This window comes from Trichomonascus vanleenenianus, assembly GCF_965637985.1.
Source record: "Trichomonascus vanleenenianus strain CLIB 3782 genome assembly, contig: TRVA0_009S, whole genome shotgun sequence".
NCBI classification, from domain to species: domain Eukaryota; kingdom Fungi; phylum Ascomycota; class Dipodascomycetes; order Dipodascales; family Trichomonascaceae; genus Blastobotrys; species Blastobotrys vanleenenianus.
The window spans coordinates 265,155-284,825 of NW_027481878.1; the positions used below are offsets into that span (position 1 = coordinate 265,155).

The window sequence follows — 19,671 nt, forward strand, 5'->3', positions numbered from 1 at the left end:
ATCAATTGTAATATCTTTAGGTATATTTACGAACACAATTGAAACAAGTGAAAGCTATATAAAGAAGAAAGGTGCGGCGCACTACCGTAATGCGAGCCGCATGTATACGACGCAACCATTGTCGCGGCAATATATAAACAGCCCCTTTCTGCCCAGTCTCCAACCCTCTTTCCTCTCCCCCTCTTATCCCCCTCCCTTCATTGATAACAAAAATGCACGGTCTATCCTGTTTTTAAGTAGGATACATAGCATAGTTACATCATATCACAGCCTAAGCCACGCCAAGATCAGCCTCGGTTTTGGCGGATAACTTCTTTTTCCGGGTTTGGGCGGTCATAGGCTGATATACGTAATGAGTGAGGCCCGCCAAGCAGGTGGGAGGAGGGACGCTCGCTGCACCTGAACCCGACCCTACAGCTCCGATCCCAGCAAGGAAATGTCTTAGGTTCACGAGAAGACCATAAACCTTGGCGCTCTCACTTAGTTTCAATCGTTGGACATTTTTCCTTTCCTTCTCTTTGGCCAAGAATATTAGAAAAAGAGAGAGAGAACGAAGAAGAGTTTGAATAACCCGACAACTTTGAGCCCCACAGAACGTGTACATTCCAAGGTATTAAATCGTTTTTGCATGGGCCCGTAGATAAGATAACCCGACATTCCCCTACTCGTTCACTCTTTTCACGCACATCGAAGGAAAAAGAATTATTTTTTATTGATTTATTGATTTCGGAGGAGGACTTAGACAATACGGTATATTATGGCTTGGGATCAGCTATGGGTAAGTGGTAAATGATTCGAAGCTTGGCTTTCGACCTACTAGATGTAATAGAGCCCACTGAGCCATGAGCCCCGTTTCCAGGCTTATCTTGGCTTTCTAAGGCTTTACTACGCTTCTAAGTAGGACTCGGCTTTCATACTTTGTGTATACGATTGTGCTAACTATCCACTAATTGATGTAGATCGATAAGCCGCATGTAGCATACGCTTTAATTGGCGGATTCATCACGCTGTTTTCGCTCATCTCGCTCTTCGTCAAGGAGAAGCTCTACATCGGTGAAGCCACCGTCGCTACAATATTTGGCGTAATTATAGGCCCTCATTGCCTGAACTGGTTCGTGCCGACATCATGGGGTAACACAGACTACATTACCCTCGAAATCTCGAGAATCGTCCTGATCGTTCAGATCTTCGCCGTCGCCGTAGAGCTGCCCAAGAAATACATGCTCAAGCATTGGCTCTCGGTGGTGATTCTGCTGCTTCCTGTAATGACCTTTGGCTGGCTCATATCCTCGGTGTTCATTTGGAAGCTCATCCCCGGGCTCAGCTGGGTCGAAGGACTGACCATCGCCGCATGTGTAACTGCTACCGATCCAGTATTGGCCTCGGCCGTGGTCGGTAAAGGTAAGTTCGCCAAGCGAGTGCCGGGACATCTGCGTAACCTGCTTTCCGCCGAGTCGGGATGCAACGACGGCATGGCGTTCCCATTTGCATACCTGGCCCTCTACTCGATCATGTACGCCGGGAGCCACAGCCAGATTGCATTCCACTTCATTGTAATCACCGTATTGTATGAGTGCGTGTTTGGATGCGTGCTGGGCGCTGCTATTGGCTTCACAGGCCGGAAACTCATTCAGTTTTGCGAAAAGCATAACCTCATCGACCGTGAGTCCTTCCTGTCCTTTTACTTTGTCATTGCTCTGTTCTGCACTGGCGTGGGGTCTATCATTGGTGTAGACGACCTCCTGGTCTCCTTCGCAGCCGGCACGGCCTTTTCGTGGAACGGCTCGTACGCCAAAAAGACCGAGGAGTCGCACGTGTCCAACGTTATTGACCTGCTTATCAACATGTCGTTCTTCGTGTACTTTGGCGCTATCGTGCCGTGGGATCAATTCAACAATGGCGCGATTGGTCTCAACGCATGGCGGCTCGTGGTCATTGCTATCTTGGTCCTGCTCTTCCGACGCATTCCTATTATTTTCATGGTGAAGCCAATTACTCCAGATATTCGCACCTGGCGAGAGGCCCTGTTCTGCGGCCACTTTGGCCCCATTGGCGTCGGCGCCATCTTCATTTCTATCCTGTCGCGTGCCGAGCTCGAGTCGGGTGAGCCAACTCCTCTAGCCTCTCTACCACCACCTGGAGCACCTAATTATAACGCGATTGCGACTATCTGGCCTATCACGACCTTTTTGGTCGTGGCCTCGATTATTGTCCATGGCTCCTCTATTGCTGTTTTTGCGCTTGGCAAGCGTCTCAACAACATGACAATTACCATGACCTACACCACTAATGGTAACAATCAATCCTGGCTCCAGCGATTGCCGCGTATCGAAAGCGGTAGGACTCTTTCCCTTCACAAGGTCGATACCGAAGAGCCGTCTAGATTCAAGATTGGCATCACTGCTAAGCCAGCTGGTGGTATGAAGCGTAAGAAGAAGGGCACTCCAGCGCGTGAGCGTCCAGAAGCCGCGGCCATTGACCTTAGTGGTGGACGGACCCCGACTCATCCGACCGAGGCCGATTATGAAGAGAACATCAATGACGAACAGGGTAACGTGTACCAGGAAGGGCGACACGTTATTGTTGAGGATGCTCAGGGCGAGGTTATTACTACAGTAGAGCGACCGGATGAATCATCCACCTCAAGCAGTGGGCGCGACCAGCCCCACGAGACCATTGCGCAGAAGCGACAGCGGTCTTTTAGTTCTGGTAGCGGCAAGGAAAAGGCTCCTGAGGAAAAGCCTGTAACCACCGATACCTCAGAGACCCGGAGAGAAGGCGCCAGGAAGCATCCCGCCAAGCGCGTTACTGCCTATCAGCTCGATAATGATGTTATCATTGAGAATGAGGAAGGCGAGATCATAAGACGGTACCGAATCAACAGACGGCCGACTGAGCAGTCGACTGGTGGCACTGGTTCACAGGCTCCACTCGGTCTTCGTACATTGGTCCAGGGTCTGGATAAAACTCTTTCTTTCATTGGCCTAAAACGAACAGACAGCCAGCTGGGCAGCCCTGGCGGTCCAAATGCCCCTGCGCAATCTACTCCATCTGCCTCTACATCTACCGATGTTGAAAAGCACCCACAGCGGCAGGGAGGTCGGAGCCGTGACGAATTGGTTCTTGTGGATAGCGCCGACCAGGATCTGGATGTTGATGACGAGACCGTTCGACAGCACCTCAAGACCATGCTGAACGAGCAGAATCTTGCTACTGGAGCCACCCACTCGGAAAAAGCACACCAGCCGCATCCAGCCGTTACAGGGACCCCTGAACGCCAGTCCTCGTCTTCTCCAGTCACCCGTGTGCCACGAAACTTCCTTGGCCAGGCCGAGGATGAAGAAGAGGAGGAGGAGAGTCTCTACAATGCTACGGTGGAAGACGAGGAAGAGGAGACTGAAGTTGAGCGAAGGCGACGGCTCGCTGCGCTGGGTCTCATCCATAATGAAGAGGATGACGATGACGAAGAAGCTCCTCCAGTCCGTGTTTCTTCACCAATGCATACAGTTCCTCCAATTCAAGAGGAGGATGAGGAAAGTAGTTCCAATAACCAAAACAGCGGTGGAATCCGATGGAGCAGGGATGTCAAGAAATAAAAAGGGACTACCTCACTATGGGTATTTGTTCCATGAGTATTTGTGTTTTTAATTTGTTTCTTCTAGGTATTGCATATAATGTTTGTAGATGATGATTTCTTGCAGTTTGCTTGAACTAATAACTTTGGAGTTACCCGATTGAACTTATCAACCGTGTGCGAACACAGGGAGTTACTCTCTCAAAAGTAGGAGCCGACAGAGTGGCGAAGGCTATCATTGCGGGACCAATCCCCCAAGTCCCCTGGAGCTCAGCAGCGCGGAGTTCAGAGCAAAGCAAAAGGGAGGTTTGGGGGCAGAGCCCCCAACTACGGGAGCTCTTAATGAGGGGGGGCAGTCCCCAACCCCCCCTGGGGCTCTGCTGCGTGGAGTTAAGAGCTGACGGGGATTTGGGGGCGTATTGAATCAGGATCAGGTTATTTAGCTAGCCATATACAGAATTGTTAGTTTTATTACACAGTGGTGAAGGCTCGCTTCTTGGAGAGACGCTCCTGTTCCTCTTTGAGCTGCATATCATCAACGAACTCCTTCTGGTGCTGCAGTTGCCAAGTTCGCTTCATAACGTCAAGACCAGCAATGTTGTAGCCAATCTGGTTTCGGGAGGCAACAATGCCGCTTCGAAGATTCTCCCGCACCTGCTCAATCATGGGCCTCATGATTTTGTGAGCAACAATCTGCTTATGATGAATGCGCAGAATGAAGAAGAGTACTCGGCACACAAGCGGAGTGTTCCATCGCTTCTCAGTCCAGATCTCAATAAACCGTAACAGCGATTGGACCTTATCGAAGGGAAGAACCAACAACGCATCCTCGCATTGGGCAGGCTTGATTTTCTGTAGCACACTAAAGACGTACTGCTCCGCAGATACCTTCATGGCAGCCAGAATAACGTTTCGAGGTGGTCGCACGGCTTTAGGGTTAGTCTTGAGCAGCTCTTCGTACTCCTTCAGTTCTTCAAGGTCCTTGATACCGATATCCAGAGCCTCCATGAGCTTTTCACCGGCCTTGAGAGTCTCTACTGTCTGTTTGCCGGCTCTTTCGACATTGTCTCCGCCTTCTTCGTCATCATGGGTCACTTGGACGTCATCCTCCAAGGAGGCCGTCAGAGTAGACTCATAAAGCTCTTCCAACTCCTTTTCCCGCTCTTCCTGAATAAATAATGGCTCGTCAAACTGCTGCCAGACTCTAATGCTCTTGTCATGCGACGCAGTGATGATGAGACTACTGTGGTGTGACACGGCCAGGGCGAGCACCTTATCGTGGTGGCCGTTGAGTTTCTGAATGAGATCGAACTTATCGCCATCCCAGTACTTAACGCTCTTATCCTCAGCAACGGTGAAGAAATTGTGAGATCCCGGCTCGAACATGGCGCTCTTGATGGCTTCGTCGTGGGCGAAGATGGACCGGTGGCAGTCACCAAAGTCGAGGCCCCAGATCTTGACGTTCTTGTCCGCACCAGCGGAAACGAGCAGCTTCGAGTCATACGAAATGTCGATTGACAAAGCAGGAAGCTTGTGGCCGTACAGACTGAGGAAGAACTTCAAGGTGTCAGCAAAGAACACTTTGATAGTCATATCCATAAGGGACACCGCCAGAAGCTTACCATCGGGAGAGAATCTCACACAAATGACTTCATCACTCAGTTCAAGAGTCTTTCGATGCTTCAGCTTCATTCGGCTCGTCGTTCGACCGGCCCCCGGAACTTCTTCCTGAACGACCTTGAATTCCCAGAATTTTACAGCCTTGTCTGCGCCGCCAGTGACCATAGTCTTACCATCGGCAGAAACGTGGAGAGACCATACGGCTCCGCCGCCATGGGCGCCTTCGATTCTATCCAGCAGCGAGGAGCTGGCGACATCAAACAGCTCAATATCTCCGGTTTTGGTACCCACGACAATCAGAGCGTCTCCCGGCAGGAAGGATGCGCACAGGGCATAGCCGCATTCAAATGTTCTCAGGCAGTTGCTAGAAGCAATATTCCACACTTTGAGGGCACCGTTTGAGGCAGAGGCCACAAGCTTATCGTCGGAGCTGATCGAAAGTGCTCGTACGTCGGTCTTGTGGGCTGGTAGGTCAACAGCAAACTGCCGGGAGTAGTCAGCTGGAGCGTTCTTTTTGAATGAAGACGGCACAGGAATCGTATAACTCTCGATTGTGTTGTTATTAAGCGACACAACCAGTTCGATCTTCTTTCTGCTTAGTAGCGATGCTTCTGGGCTCATCCAGTCAAAGTGTCGCACCTTAGCCGGGGTTCGAATAACTGCGAATGGAACAAAGTTTTCGCCAACGTCTTCTTCAGTAGGGGCTGCCACTTCGTCCTCCAGGCCCTTTTCCTTCCGTCGCTTGAGCTTCCGAACCACGGATTTCTTGACCTCCTCGGCCGACCGCACTCGCCAGATCTCAATTGACCGGTCAGAGTTAGAAATGCCAATAAACTGCCCAGCAATGGGCTTGATACTGACACCTCTTTCCGAGCTCTGTTTCTCCAGCATGCCTCTATGCGTAATCTTCTCGCCATCGGGACGCGAGAAGTCCAGCCGCCAGAAATTGACCTCCTTGTTCGACCCAGTGGTTATCAGAGTGTCTCCGAGCACGGTAAACGACCAGCACTCGCCCTTGTGAGCGACGTGAGTCTCAATGCAATGCTGCGTTTCGAGGTCCCACAGCTTCACCAGGCCATCCTTTGCCACACTAATCAGCCACGGCTCTGAAGCATCGTCTTCTTCGTCTTCATCGCTTTCTTTTTGAGTGGACTCTTTCTTATCGCCAAACACAAACACCGCCTCGGTGACCTGGGCCCGATGTGACCGCAGTCGGTAGAGACCAACCTCTCCCACCAGATCCCACACAATGATGTTGGTATCCTCGGACCCACTCACCAGTCTCGTACCGCTCTTATCGAAGTGAAGAGAAGTCACAGCAGACTTGTGGCCATTAAAGTTGATGGCAATGGTTCCGGAATGGGAATCCCAGATATTAATGCTTCCGTCCGAGTGACCCGCAGCAACAAGCTTCGTGTTGGGCTCATATGCCAGGCGGGTTACCACTGGCAGTTCCTTGGTCTCCTGGATACTATTCAGGTCCTGCTTCCACCGCGATAGCAGGGTAGAGGTCTTGACGTCCCAGCTTAGCACGTCTTCGAGGCCTCCTACCAGGGCTCTTCCTGCTGAGCTGGACGCAGCTGTTGGCGGAAGCCACAGCAGATTACTGTCGCTACTAACGACGCCAAAGCTCTTTACTGGCTCAAATCGTGTATACGATTTAACCATTTTTCTGCTTCTTCTATCAACTTTGGTCCTGATAAAGTCGACTCGGATATTTTTTTTTCATCTTGATCGGGGCGCGCCATGCACGGCTGAATTTTTCACTGGCGATCTTCTCACACTACCGAGTTGAATTTAACAATTACATTGTAGCCCTCTTACCTAGAAGATTTGCATTTATTCTTGTAGTTATCTATTCGATCCATTCTATTCTAACTGTAACGGGGGGGACTAGTCCCCCCAAACCCCCCTGGGGCTCCGCTTCGCGGAGATAATGTAGCCATCAATTCATCTCTGCAAAGCGGAGCGACAGGGGTTTTGGGGGCTAAGCAAATTGAACCACAGCAATCCACTTTTGTATCTTTTATGCTCCTCCGAACTGAGTGACCTGTTGTCAGATGGTTCTGAATTGTCCAGGCATACTCAAAGATGCATCGACTGTTTACATTTGTTCAAGATTTATTCGAACCAGCACCTTCTTACCGTATTCCTTTCCTATCACAGAGAATTCTCTTTGAAGGTGTGTAATACGCGAGATAGTAGTTAAATGAATCTACGAAGCCGTAAAGCTATCAAAACCTCCGCGAAGCGGAGCCCCAGGGCGTTTGGGGGACTGGTCCCCCAATAAATCAGGTTAGTCCACTGCAGTCGAGCGAGGAACAGAAGGAGGAAGTTCCAATTAGACATAACATTAATAAAATAAAGATAAGCACTTTTCTTACATGCCCTTGCCGCCGACCGACTTGGAGACATTGACGCCCTGTATCTTCTGCATGTAGCTCTGGGTGGGCTGGATCTTGCGCACCGATCTAATCTCGTCTGCATTGTACCCTGGAACTCGAATGTTCCAGTTGCGCTCCAGATGCAATTGCAGGTCCTTGGCCTCGAGCTGGTCGCTCTTCCTATGTTTTGCCAGCCGGCATGCAAAAGATGTTGTGCTCGTGACAAACTCATCTGCCAGATCAAGCAGCAGCTCCTCTACGTCTCCGTCAATCTGGGTATCCTCGTCTCCCACGACACTGCTTACGAGCTCCCGCAGCTTTCGCTTCGACAGCACACGGTCTCCGTTCAATTCATAGGACGGGACTTTGGCAATCGCCGGGGTAGCTAAGGCAGCAGAGGTGGTACCCATGCCTCCGGTCAGCGTAGGCCGTCCCGGTCGCGCCGCTACCGCCTGAGGCGGCTTCGTGTTCAGCTCGTTGTTAATAGAAATCGACTGGATGGGCTGACGGTTCGTAGCTGGCGTTGGCTGGAGCGCTGTGGGTGGGTTCGGGCGTGCCGAAGGTCCAGCAGCCGAGGGCCTCGCTATTGCCGCCGCAGTCGTCGGCGGGCTCGCCGAGGCACCTCCTGGAGTCTGTGAACGGCTCCCCATCGTCGCCGCTGTGGGAGTTCCGCGGTTCATTGGCGCGTTGACCTGCTGGGCACTACGCTGAGCAGCCCCCGCCATAGTCATTCCTCGGTTAACAGCGGCAGCCGGACTCGAGCTCGCACTGCCATACCCCATCTGCTGCTGCTGCAGCGTCGGTGTCCCCACAGCGGGAGAACCCACCTGAGGAGGCGACCCCTGGCGGTTAACCTGCTGCTGCGGCTGAGGCTGAGCCGCATTGTTTTGAGCCGCACTGGCCGCGGCGCCAGTCCCGCCAGCCCCACCGCCGCTCTGTGCAGCGTCGAGCTCCTGCTGAGTCCGCTGGTACTGTGACATGACGTTGGTTTCTGCCAGTTTGAACTGATTGACCTTCGTACGAAGCGATGTCAGCTGGTGCTGCAGCTTGGACCGTTCTTCAGGCGTGCTGACCGAGGCCATCTGCTGGTTCACCGTCTGGATGTTGGCCTCGTACTCCTTCTGGTACTGTCGGAACTGTTCAATCTGCCTGATTCTGAATTGCTGCTGCTGCTCCGGGTTCAGACTGTTGAAATGCTGCTGCTGTCGCTGTCGCGCCAGCAATTGTTGCTGAGTCAGCCCCTGCGCGTTGACGGGCTGTGAGGCTGCTGGAGTAGGACGCGCCGCAGCCTGCTGCGGCGGGGGCGGCGACTGTTGAGCGTTTACGGGGGCCGGAGACGCCTGGGCCCGCTGGGCCTGGGGCATCTGGGTGCGTTGGGCGGCCTGATTCCGAGCCGCCATGTTCTGCTGGGCCTGAGGCTGCTGCTGAGGCTGAGCCTGTTGTCCCTGGGCCTGTTGTGGTTGTTGACCCTGCTGTCTTCGATGCGCCTGGGCCTGGTACTGCTGAAGAATGGTCTTGATGCGCTGGGCTTGGATGAAATGCTGTTGGCCCTCTTCGCTCTGGGGACCGCACCGCGACACCTCGGCCATTTCGCGCTGGTACCTCAGGAACAGCTCATTGATGTGTGTCGGCGTCAGGTTCGCTATCCTCTGTTGCTGGATCGCAGCCTGGGGGTTCTGGTTCTGATTCTGTTGGCCGTTGTTCATCTTTTTTTCAGATACGCGTCCAGGCTGAAAAAACGAAACTTCTTTAATTCTTGTACAACAACTTCAATATGCTGGGGGGTTTCGATTATCTTTTAACTCTTCACTGTCGATTAATTCCCTCCCGCGAGATTGAAATTGGTCCGCAGGGCCGTCGTGTCGTGCAAAAATGCGCGTGGTGGTGAACTCCCAACACCCAGCGCGCTTATGTAATATCACTTACCACACTTGCCAACGTTGCGACACTTTATGTAGGGGTACGGTCGCTTATGTACTATGGGTTTATTACTTGGAGGCCAGCCCCCAAACCCCCGTAGCTCGGCTTTGCCGAGGGATTGTAGAATTTTGTCACGCCTTGGAGATTGACTCCGCGGTGTCGAGCCTTAGGATAGTTTGAGGTCCAGAGTAGACTACCGTAGTAAAGGCTTGAATAGATATAACAATTGATGATAATTATAGTAGCTTGCGGATAATTAGTCTACCTACAGTAGCAGGGGGTGATATATCAAATGGAATTGACGGATTTGGAAACTGATTATTCAACTACTGCTGATATATCAACCTAAGATGCCAGTTGGTGAGAATTATAGTAGATTGATCATTCTGTTACCATTGGTAATATGGCAAGTGGAGGTAGGCCCGTAAGACGGTAGATTATAAGAGTAGACAGTCCAATTAATGAACCGTGCCAATTGATGAGAGTTCTGATATATTACGGTAATGAATCAATCAATCTACTATTTCCGACAATATGGAGTACAATAGGAGCAGACTTGTTAATCCGCCACCATTCATATAACCACAGGCGTACTCCATGCTATAGCGGATCTATATACAACTCTGTACGCCTGACAGAATTCAAATTAAGTGCAATTGCTAATAATTCATTATGAGGATATATGTCAATGGAAGATTAAGGTAGTCTGCTATTTGAAAATAGCAAACTGGTAACTGCCCCAGTACAATGAGCAGATGTAACTAGAGTCGTGCCTGGAGGTACTCTACATATTCGTCGATAATGGTCGGCCAGGACCCTTCAATGTCGTAATTTTCTAGCTTCGGGTCCGTCTTGTGGTACTTGGCAAAGTCCCAGATCATGTTCCAAGTGTCTTTAGAGATGTTCTTATTAGCGTACTCTTGATTGAGAAAATCAAACCACTTGGGCAGCTCTCGGTACCGCGATTTCAGCAGCATTTCCCACAGCTGAGATGCAATTTCAAATGCTATTCCGGTTAGTCCGCCACAGTAAACCACGAAAAAAAAGAAGCTTACAAAGAACTTTCTGACCCTCGGTCAAGTAGTAAAGGAAAGTGTATCGATAGACACTGGTGAAGTATGCGTCGTCATTCTCGAATTTGGTTCGCAAAACTGGAATTTGCTTCTTCATTTTAGCCAGCGAATCGCAGCTAATCAAACAATTGAGCTGTTAGTTTAAGTCAACCAGAATAAAAATAAAAATAGAAAGGCTTACCCAAGTGCCTTCCATCCTTCAATGAACCCCTCCTTTGTAAAAGACCCCTGAGCTGGAGCCTTCAATTCAGTGCAAATAGCAAGAACTACCGGATCCTCGAGCTCTAGCCCCAGATCCTGGATATACTGAATGGTCCCATCAATGCCAATCTCCTTTCCGTTTGGTTCTGTCGCCAATTAGCCCTGATCCAGCCTCTATAAAACAACAATTTCCCATACCCTTATATTTATTGAAAACCTTCTCGGTCTCATTAACGTCAACCCGGTTTCCGCCTGTGAAGAATACATCTGCGGCCCGCTCGAGGTTGTTGCCGTGTTGTTGGAGAAGTCTACTGGCCTCGGTCCTGGAGAGCCCGGTCAGACCTGACAGCTCCTTGACCGCCTCTGTGTTACTCCTTCGCTACAAACCATTAGCTCCTGTGTAAACTACGGCCCTTTTTCGCTACTCACGCCAAACATAACCCGCTTCAAAGTGTTGTGTACGCACAAGGTGGAAGCCGGTTTTTTTGGTGATCGCGCGACTTCAAACCCTCCGCGTAGCGGAGCCCACCAGGGGGGTTTGGGGGGACTGGTCCCCCCATTAGTACCTACGACGATACTACGGTACTTAGTAGTGGAGTGTTTTTCGAGGGCCAGCCCTCGAGCTCCCGTAGCTCCGCTTCGCGGAGGGGATTGGTGATAATAAGTTATAGTGGATCAATTAATAAATAACGGTGATATTTATGGAGCTTTTTCAACAGTTCCATCCAAAAAAGTCTTGATCATCTTCAGCATTTCTAGCTTGATGTCCTCAGGAACGATGTCTTTTTAAAGATGGTCAGCATATTTCTAGCGAGAAACAATAGGCAACTTACTCAAGGCTTGAGGCTCTAGTTTTTTACTGATCCTTTCGAAGTTTGGATCGTCCAGCCCGCTGAGCTCTTCTACATTTTACCAAATATTAATAAACTCCATCTTTTCTAAAGCAAAAAAGTTCATACCAAGAGCCATTTCATTCACCTCATCGAACCAGCCCGTTTCTCTCAGGCGGGTTCTCAAAATCTTTTTCATTCTGCCAACCAGTTAGGGGGGATTTTTCCACCAAAGCACAAATATATTATAACCCACCTGTCATATTCGCCCGACTCAAGCATCCGGTTAATAACCGCGGCCTGAAGCTGGTCTTTCTGCTCTGCCATCGGTCGGTCGGTGGAGGTTGGTTTGGACTGGTCAGCCGTCCGATTTGCGCCCATTCCCGGACCCCTTCCGACGACCGGCAGAGACCCTTTAGTACCGCACCTCTTTAATATGACGTTCGATTTGAAGAAGGCTAGAGTTACGAAAATTGAACACCTGGTAGGTTCTTTTTTTATATATTGTTTAATAATTAACAGCTAATGGATCATAGGAGGGCAGAGATGCCAAATGGGTCAAGGTATGTGCTTAACTCTTCATAAGGTGGTATCCCATCTTTAACTGGATATTCGGAGTGAGAATGAGCCTGGCTAACTGAAGAAGATCCAAAAAGTGTTCTTTAAAGACGCTGAAGGGCGGGACCGCGACTGGGAATTCGGGTCGCGAACTACCCGAGTAGAGGGAAGCGAAGTCGATGGTACGTTACTCAAAAAATTATTAAAGAAAACCAAATTCTTACAGGTTCAGGATGTGGAATTATTGCAATCCTTGAAAAGCCCACTGGAAAGGAGATTCTCCTGCAAAAACAGTTTAGGCCACCAGTCAACGGAGTGTGCATTGAAGTGCCGGCGGGGCTGTTGGACCCAAATGAGACTATTGAACAGTGTGCAGAGCGGGAACTGCTAGAGGAGACCGGCTACGTTGGCAAGGCGACCAAGATTAGCCCCATTATGTTCAACGACCCCGGGTTCTGCAACACCAATCTCAAACTGGTCCACGTGGAGGTCGACATGAAGGACCCTCGAAACCAGGACCCCAAGCCGCAGCTTGAGGAAGGCGAGTATATCGAGTGCTTTACTGTCCCATTAGCAGAGCTTCCTCAGCAGCTGCGTCGCCTTTACAATGAAGGGTACATTTTGGACGCTAGGATCCAGAACATTGCAGACGGAATTGAGCTCGCTAGAATGTACAAACTATAATTGTCTATATAGATTTGCGTTCAAACGAACTAGACTCCTCCACCTTTGGTATGAATTTATGTCATTTGATGAGATGCACATGTGATGGACGGAATATTGCCCAGACCAACTTCAGCCGCAACGGAGTCCTCATTACGGTATAAATACAAGCTACCGGTCCACGGAATGTGGATGTATGTACATTAATAGTAAAATGGCAGAACGATCAGCCTAATATCAGTTGATAATCCTACGTATGTCGCCATGGAGCTCTAAAATGTCGTAGGTTGATCTGCTCATCTGATTACAGATGCGGTACCACTGCACCGGATAGCTCAGGGGATCACCGCCAACATGATATAACCAGGTACCGCCAAGTGACCTTTATCTAGTGACAGCCTACCCAATAACAAACTTGCTATTCTCCTTACAACAGTGTGTCGACCAAATCAATATAAATATCGAGAAGCTCCGGAATATTATCCAGTACTAAACCGCATTCGAGATCGGCGATTCATATCTATCGCTGACACATAGTTCCTGCGCGCGGCCGAGACATTGGAGAGCCACACTTGGTGTACTCCGGAAGATAAATACCGACGAGAACCCTCGAAAAACACTTACAAACGACAGATACGTCCAATATAGCATAAACGATGACAGTAGGCGAGTCTCCGGAATACTGGATCTTTGGGTACGGGTCACTGATATTCAAACCACCGCCCCATTTCGACAAGCGCATCCCGGGCTACGTTAAAGGGTTCGTGCGGCGGTTCTGGCAGTCGTCCATCGACCACCGAGGAGTACCTGGGGCCCCGGGTCGCGTAGTGACTCTGGTCGAGAAGAATGTCTGGCAGAGCCTCGAAGACCCGCACTCGCCCAACGACTACACTACATGGGGAGTTGCGTACCGCATCAAGGCGGATAAGGTCGAATACGTCAAGGAGTACCTTGATATACGAGAACAGAACGGGTATTCGATCCACACTGTGCCGTTCTATGTGGCCAACGATGAAGAGGTACGATCCCCCTTGGCATGCATAGTCTACATTGGCACCCCGGACAACGAAGCGTTTGTGGGCGTACAGGACCCGCACGAGCTGGCGAAGCATATTCTCAAGTCGAGCGGGCCGTCAGGAGAGAATAAGGAGTATCTGTATAAGCTGGGGGAGGCTCTGGCCGAGCTTTCACCGGACGCGCACGATGATCATGTTGCGGAGTTGATTTCCATTGCCAAGCGGATAGAGGCACAGTAGGTATTTAACTGGTTTATTATATAATGCATTTCTCTTTTACTCTACTTTTCTAGTTTATTCAAGGATTTACTTGTATTCGAGGGCCAGCCCTCGAGCTCCCGTAGCTGGGGGCCAGCCCCCAGACCCCCGTATGGTAACAGTGTAACAACTCCGGTCGTAACACCCGTAACAAACTCCCAACCTCTGTAACAATACCTGTAACGAAATGGGGCCCTAAGGCGGTTGAGGTTTAGGTAGGACATTATATTGGAACAGCACTTTACAGCAGAATAACCAAGAGTTTGCTGTTTGACGCGTATGGTAGAACAGGGTTTGTAGTCGCTTTAGTTAGATGTTCTTATTCTCAAGCGTTTACGTGTTAGCGGTTTTTCTAGTTACGTTAATGGTGGAACACCAAAGGGTTTATTGATGGAATATTACATGCTAAGACTTTACCTTCACTAGAACGTTCATTGCTTAGAAGTTCTTTATTCTCAAAAATTCACTGATTTGCATTATAGAAGAACATATGTTTATGGTAGAACACGTTAAGTACTGATTATGGTTAGCCAATCACCTTTTTAAAGTCCGTATTCTCAAGGGTTTACTGATTTGCGTGGAACAAGACTTTATAGCTATGTTTATGGTGGAACACTTCAGTTTTACTGATCATTGGTTAGCCAATCACGTTTTTAAAGTCCTTATTCTTAAGGGTTTACTGATTTGTGTTATAGTGGAACAAGACCTCTTTCTAGTTATGCTTATGGTAGAACACTTAAGGGTTCACTGATCATGATTAACCGACCGCTGTTTTGAAGTTCTTATTCTCAAGGGATTGCTGCGCGGAGTTCAGAGCAGACCCGGATGGGGGTTTGGGGGCAGAGCCCCCAACTACGGGAGCTCGAGGGCTGGCCCTCGAATAGTTCCTGGCAATGGGGGTAGCGAAAACTAATATGTAACGAAGATAGAAAGATAAGACAAACAATTAATTAGTATCTATTCCGTAATGCAAAAACAACAACAAAAGCTTTTTTTTAAGAAGGGTTACCTCTTTTCGTTCACAGTGGCTCCAGCAGGCAGCTCGAGGTCAGGCAGCTTCTCATCGTCGCTGTGCTGGCTTCGCTGCTTGGCCATGATCATTGGCGAGGTTCGGTGGAAGTAAGCGTGGGCCTCAGCAGTAAGATCATCGTGGTGGTCCTCAAACTCAGACTTGGAGTCAGACTCGGAGTATCGCTGTCGCTGCTTCTCCATCCACTCCTCTCGCATCTCGTTGACCTTCTGCTTGTAGTCGAGCTCAGGGTCGTAGTTCTTGCCAACGCCTCGCAATCGCTCCCAAACAGACAAGTGCTGTGGGTGGATGGCAATGCCGTGGTACTCGTCCTCTCGGCCCTCTCGAATGAAGTGCCATCGTCGGTCCTGCTCCTTAAGATCGAGACCAGTGGTATCTGGCATGAACACGAAGGTCACGAGCATACCAGCGAGACCGAACCATGGAACAACGTAGAACTTGGTCTGGGTGTCAATGTAGTTGTAAAGGACCGAAGCAAGCAAAGCACCGAGCTTGCCAGAGGCAGCGGAGATACCGTGGGCAGTGGCTCGCACCTGGGTTGGGTAGACCTCAGCGGCAACCAAGAAAGTGACACAGTTAGGGCCAAACTGGTTGAAGAAGGAGGACAGGTAGTACATGACCTGGAACTCGGTGATGTGCTCTGGCGAGGTGTAGTACTTGTAATGGAAGGCCGGGATGACGAAGAGGACGAAGCACATAAGGAATCCGACTTGCATCATTCGATTTCGGCCGTAGAGCTTGTTGTCAATGAGCAGAGAGGCCATGTAGTAACCAACAAGGGAGACACCAATGTTAATCAGGTTGTAGAGCCAGTTGACCATGACGGAGCTGTTTTCTGGGCTAATGACGGCGATGAACTGGCCCTGGAACAGCTTGTTACCGTAGAAGAAGACGTCGTTGGCGAACCAGGCACCAGCGGTAGCAACCATTCGTGGCATGAAGTACTTGGAGGCGAGCTTGAGCGACTGGACATCGTAACCGGTGACCTTGGCCTTCTTCTTGGCATCCTGCAGCTGCTTGGATGGCTGGGGCATCTTGTAGGTTCGGTAGTACAGAAGCCACAGAGTGCCAACTGCCGGGAACACAAAAGCGATTCGGAAGGTCCACTGGGTCGCGACAGTCGAGTAGGGTTCATTGCCGGAGCCGTGGTGGAAGATGATAAGCAGCAAAATCAAAATGACCTGATTGAAGAACTGACCCCAACCCTGCATGAGGAACGCCATGGTGACCTTTCGGCCTCGGTGCAAACGGTCCTCGGCGGTAGAAACCCGAGTGTGTCGGCCCTTCTCCATACCAGAGGTCGCAGTCATTGGATACTCACCACCGACACCAATGGAGTAGACGAACAGGGACCATGCGTAGCAGATAACCCACCCGTTGAGCGTAGTACCCCACGAGGCAATGAGCATGACCAAACCAAGCAACATGATACCAGCATCCTGAATGAGACCGAATCGTCGGCCAATACCGTCACCAATCAAACCAACCAGAACCTGACCGACAATGATACCAATGATTTCGAGGTACGTCACGGCCGCAACCCAGTTCTGGCTGCAAACATCAAATTTCTTCCAGCACTCAGGCCACACTGCGTTGAAAAGAGGCTGAATGTTGCCAATCGAGAACAAAACGTAACCTTCAAGACCCAGACCGGCACCCGGAAGTACACAGTTGGCGAAGTACCATCGAATTGGACTCAATGGGTCTTCCTTGAACATGTTGCCAATGACCTTAAGCTCTCGCTTAGACTCGGCCCAATCAATGGCGGTAACAAAGCTGACCTTGTCCTTGAACTTCATATCAGCCCAATAGACACCTTCTTCATTGTACGAGTCATCAGGCCGCAGCAGGTACTTGAAGATGGCCTTCTCGTCCTTATCGTTGGCCGGAACAAAGTCCTGGTTCTCGACCAACTCGCCATTGAGCGTGGCGTACTCCTCAGCACCAAATGGCACTGGAATCTCACCGGGAATCGGAGCATGGGTCCGGATATACGGGTTGAACCCGCTGTTATCGCTACTCTGACCGTAATTGTGATTATCAGACATCGCTATTCAATAAGCGTTGCTCTGTTTTTTTAATGAATTGGAAGTGGAAGCCAAAGGTGACGGGGAAGTGAAAAGAGAGACCCCCGAGAATCTTGAGCCTTTTTATATTTACTACTTATGGAGCCTATTTTCCTTCTATGGGCTATGTGATCCAAACGGTCCTAATCGCCTTGGTCTCGCGTAATGGGCCTATCGAGCTAGTCGTATGCGGTCTGCCTGCGACACTCAGCCGTGCGCCAATCAGAGCGTCCCACGGAGCATCGTGGCCATCACCACGAACCGCCCACAGACCCCGGAGAGGGCACGTTTTTCGCGCGCGGCGCGCCCCTCCTACCCCGTCGGGAGGCTCGACAGGCCTTGGTTGAGCCCTCGTGGACCCACGTTTTCTGGGGGAACACCAAGAGCAATGAACGACCTTTTTTTTTCCGGTTCCGAAATGGCTGGGCAAGGGGGAGGCTTTTCAACTGAGTTGTAGGGAAATCGATTGATTGTATGTAGCTACGTAGTGGTCACAGAATACATATCTTGGTTTGCTCACAGAGTGAAAAAAAACTCTTGGCCTGCCCAGATTTCATTTCTTGGTCTTCTTGGCTTTTATTTTTCTCTAGAGAGCTGTAGTAAGTGGTTCCATCGAATGGTGTGCTCTGTGTGTCCCCCTGGTGGATGGGACGCGGTCTTGGCAGAGCGAAAAAAAAAACGCATGTGTGGCCTAGAGCAAATCGCATGTGTCCTGTACCGGTTGTGCATGAGGAGGAGACCCTGTGGTGTTCAACCTCCATGCTGATTCGCTATCTGCATACTGAGAGGGCGGAGGTCGTCACAGAGGCTCCACGTTTTTTATGCTGTTTTACCCTAGGCTCTTTCTCTCAGCCATTAGGTTCAACGGAACAATTCCTTTCCTGCATCCAATCAGTGCGATGAATCAATTTCGATGCCTCTCGAATAAATAGGGTGAATCAATATGATGCCGTTTTGGATCAGGACCGTAGGGAGTGCCCACGGGGATCCTCGAGAGCCCTCGTTGGAGAGGAGGATTAAAACGTGTGATCAAAGTGTGCTATTCTATAAGGTCTATATTTGCTCTTTTCCATGTTTCTCGGGTTTTTCGTGCATACATCGGTAGATCGTGTAGATGAACGGCTTTCTCTCGTGGCGCAGGTCTGCCGGTGTCATTGGATAGTGTCATTAATAGAACCGTAGTGCTGTATCTGTATGATACGTACACGAATGTGAATGATCGTCTAACGGTTTCCAATTGGGTCTACAGATATTACATCAATTGTTGTCTTTTTGTCTTTTTTTTTCCTCTGTGAATAGAAAAAGTGGTACAACTCGTAGCCTGATCGGTATTATTGGTAGCCTGTTCGAGTATAACTGATTGCCTGATCCGAAAGTCATGTTTCTCGATGGTGTCTTTTGCGAGTTCCCCTTGACTCACATAAACTATTCCATCAATTTGTCGATTTACACCAAGCAATCAGTTTGTCCATTTGAATGCAATAAAAATTCGGATGTATAATACCGGTGGAAGGCTCAGTACGCAATAGAGTGGCAATGTTAGAACGGAGTACTGTACTATTAGCTTGGACTGGTTAAAGGTTTGAGCCACGAAAGTCCACGGTCTGGATCTTCTGCAAAGTCTTTTGAAAAAGATCGACACTGTGCTAAACAATGGTCTGACGATACAGTACTACTGGTTAAGCCATAACCAAGTGACTTGGACTTGAAATGGTTTAATGAAAAGGCCAGATTAGTTCAATCAGTGGTCTCTTCATAGATGCCAAAATGGAGAGAAGATAATCCGGCAAGCTTTAACGAATCCACGTACCTTCCTTTACGAAGTTCGATATACTCTATATGCTGAAACACACCACCCGTTACCCCCATGTATTAACGTCGCGAACTATAGTATCATGACAGTGGCGATCAAGAAGATTGAGTTTTAATACTCGGCAATTAAGGAAAGATGATTGGTTCTTGACGATCTCAGGGAAACAACTTGGAGTTACCCCCCTCCCCTATATTTGGGCAACAATGGCCTAAGAATTTTCAATTCATTACCCTACTTGGACCGTTCTAAGTAACACGATGCATACGAAAGTTTGTGGCTGACTATTTCAAAGCATTACTGTACATGATTGGACCATTTTGTATGTAACACAACGTATAGGAAAGTTTGAAGTAGACGTGATACTAGCTGAGGGCGTACATCACCGACTCGATAAATTCTCGTTTAGACTTATAATGCATCCGCTAACCTCCAATTATAACCCACTATACTAACGCAATTGCTAGATTCTGTACTACTTGGGAGTCCAGTCCCCCAAACCCCCGTGACTCCGCTGCGCAGAGGGATTGGAGCCGCACAAAGCCGCACGAGCCCCGCATCTCAACCGGATCGCATATCAAATATATTTGGCAGAGAGCTATTTCCTTTGGCAGGACGCTCCAAAACCTTTTTTTTTTTCGTACTACTTTATGCGTATCCCCCACTTG

At 49.6% G+C, this 19,671-nt stretch overlaps 8 protein-coding genes across 8 annotated transcripts; 3 read left to right on the forward strand and 5 right to left on the reverse strand.

Moving 5' to 3' along the window:
* Nucleotides 1-757: 757 nt before the first annotated feature.
* NHA1 (Nha1p) lies at nt 758-3,596 on the forward strand (the record flags this gene model as incomplete). The annotated part of the gene is made up of 2 exons (XM_076683607.1): nt 758-778; nt 960-3,596. The coding sequence occupies 2 exons, from the start codon at nt 758-760 to the stop codon at nt 3,594-3,596; spliced, it is 2,658 nt and encodes an 885-aa protein (XP_076542234.1).
* A 449-nt stretch (nt 3,597-4,045) lies between these two features.
* DIP2 (snoRNA-binding rRNA-processing protein DIP2) lies at nt 4,046-6,862 on the reverse strand (the record flags this gene model as incomplete). The annotated part of the gene is made up of 1 exon (XM_076683608.1): nt 4,046-6,862. One exon carries the CDS (start codon nt 6,860-6,862, stop codon nt 4,046-4,048), a length of 2,817 nt encoding a protein of 938 aa, XP_076542235.1.
* Nucleotides 6,863-7,574: 712 nt separating this feature from the next.
* TAF12 (Taf12p) lies at nt 7,575-9,284 on the reverse strand (the record flags this gene model as incomplete). Its single annotated transcript, XM_076683609.1, has 1 exon — nt 7,575-9,284. The coding sequence occupies one exon, from the start codon at nt 9,282-9,284 to the stop codon at nt 7,575-7,577; it is 1,710 nt and encodes a 569-aa protein (XP_076542236.1).
* A 975-nt stretch (nt 9,285-10,259) lies between these two features.
* On the reverse strand, nt 10,260-11,210 carry DCN1 (NEDD8 ligase DCN1; the record flags this gene model as incomplete). Its single annotated transcript, XM_076683610.1, has 5 exons — nt 10,260-10,504; nt 10,554-10,687; nt 10,753-10,918; nt 10,971-11,151; nt 11,202-11,210. The coding sequence occupies 5 exons, from the start codon at nt 11,208-11,210 to the stop codon at nt 10,260-10,262; spliced, it is 735 nt and encodes a 244-aa protein (XP_076542237.1).
* A 261-nt stretch (nt 11,211-11,471) lies between these two features.
* Nucleotides 11,472-11,929, reverse strand: SUS1 (Sus1p; the record flags this gene model as incomplete). The annotated part of the gene is made up of 4 exons (XM_076683611.1): nt 11,472-11,554; nt 11,606-11,674; nt 11,732-11,802; nt 11,859-11,929. The coding sequence occupies 4 exons, from the start codon at nt 11,927-11,929 to the stop codon at nt 11,472-11,474; spliced, it is 294 nt and encodes a 97-aa protein (XP_076542238.1).
* Nucleotides 11,930-12,038: 109 nt separating this feature from the next.
* On the forward strand, nt 12,039-12,844 carry YSA1 (ADP-ribose diphosphatase; the record flags this gene model as incomplete). Its single annotated transcript, XM_076683612.1, has 4 exons — nt 12,039-12,086; nt 12,139-12,165; nt 12,249-12,342; nt 12,393-12,844. 4 exons carry the CDS (start codon nt 12,039-12,041, stop codon nt 12,842-12,844), a joined length of 621 nt encoding a protein of 206 aa, XP_076542239.1.
* Nucleotides 12,845-13,479: 635 nt separating this feature from the next.
* GCG1 (gamma-glutamylcyclotransferase) lies at nt 13,480-14,079 on the forward strand (the record flags this gene model as incomplete). Its single annotated transcript, XM_076683613.1, has 1 exon — nt 13,480-14,079. One exon carries the CDS (start codon nt 13,480-13,482, stop codon nt 14,077-14,079), a length of 600 nt encoding a protein of 199 aa, XP_076542240.1.
* A 1,023-nt stretch (nt 14,080-15,102) lies between these two features.
* TRVA0_009S02674 (uncharacterized protein) lies at nt 15,103-17,175 on the reverse strand (the record flags this gene model as incomplete). The annotated part of the gene is made up of 1 exon (XM_076683614.1): nt 15,103-17,175. The coding sequence occupies one exon, from the start codon at nt 17,173-17,175 to the stop codon at nt 15,103-15,105; it is 2,073 nt and encodes a 690-aa protein (XP_076542241.1).
* Between the last annotated feature and the right edge of the window lie 2,496 nt (nt 17,176-19,671).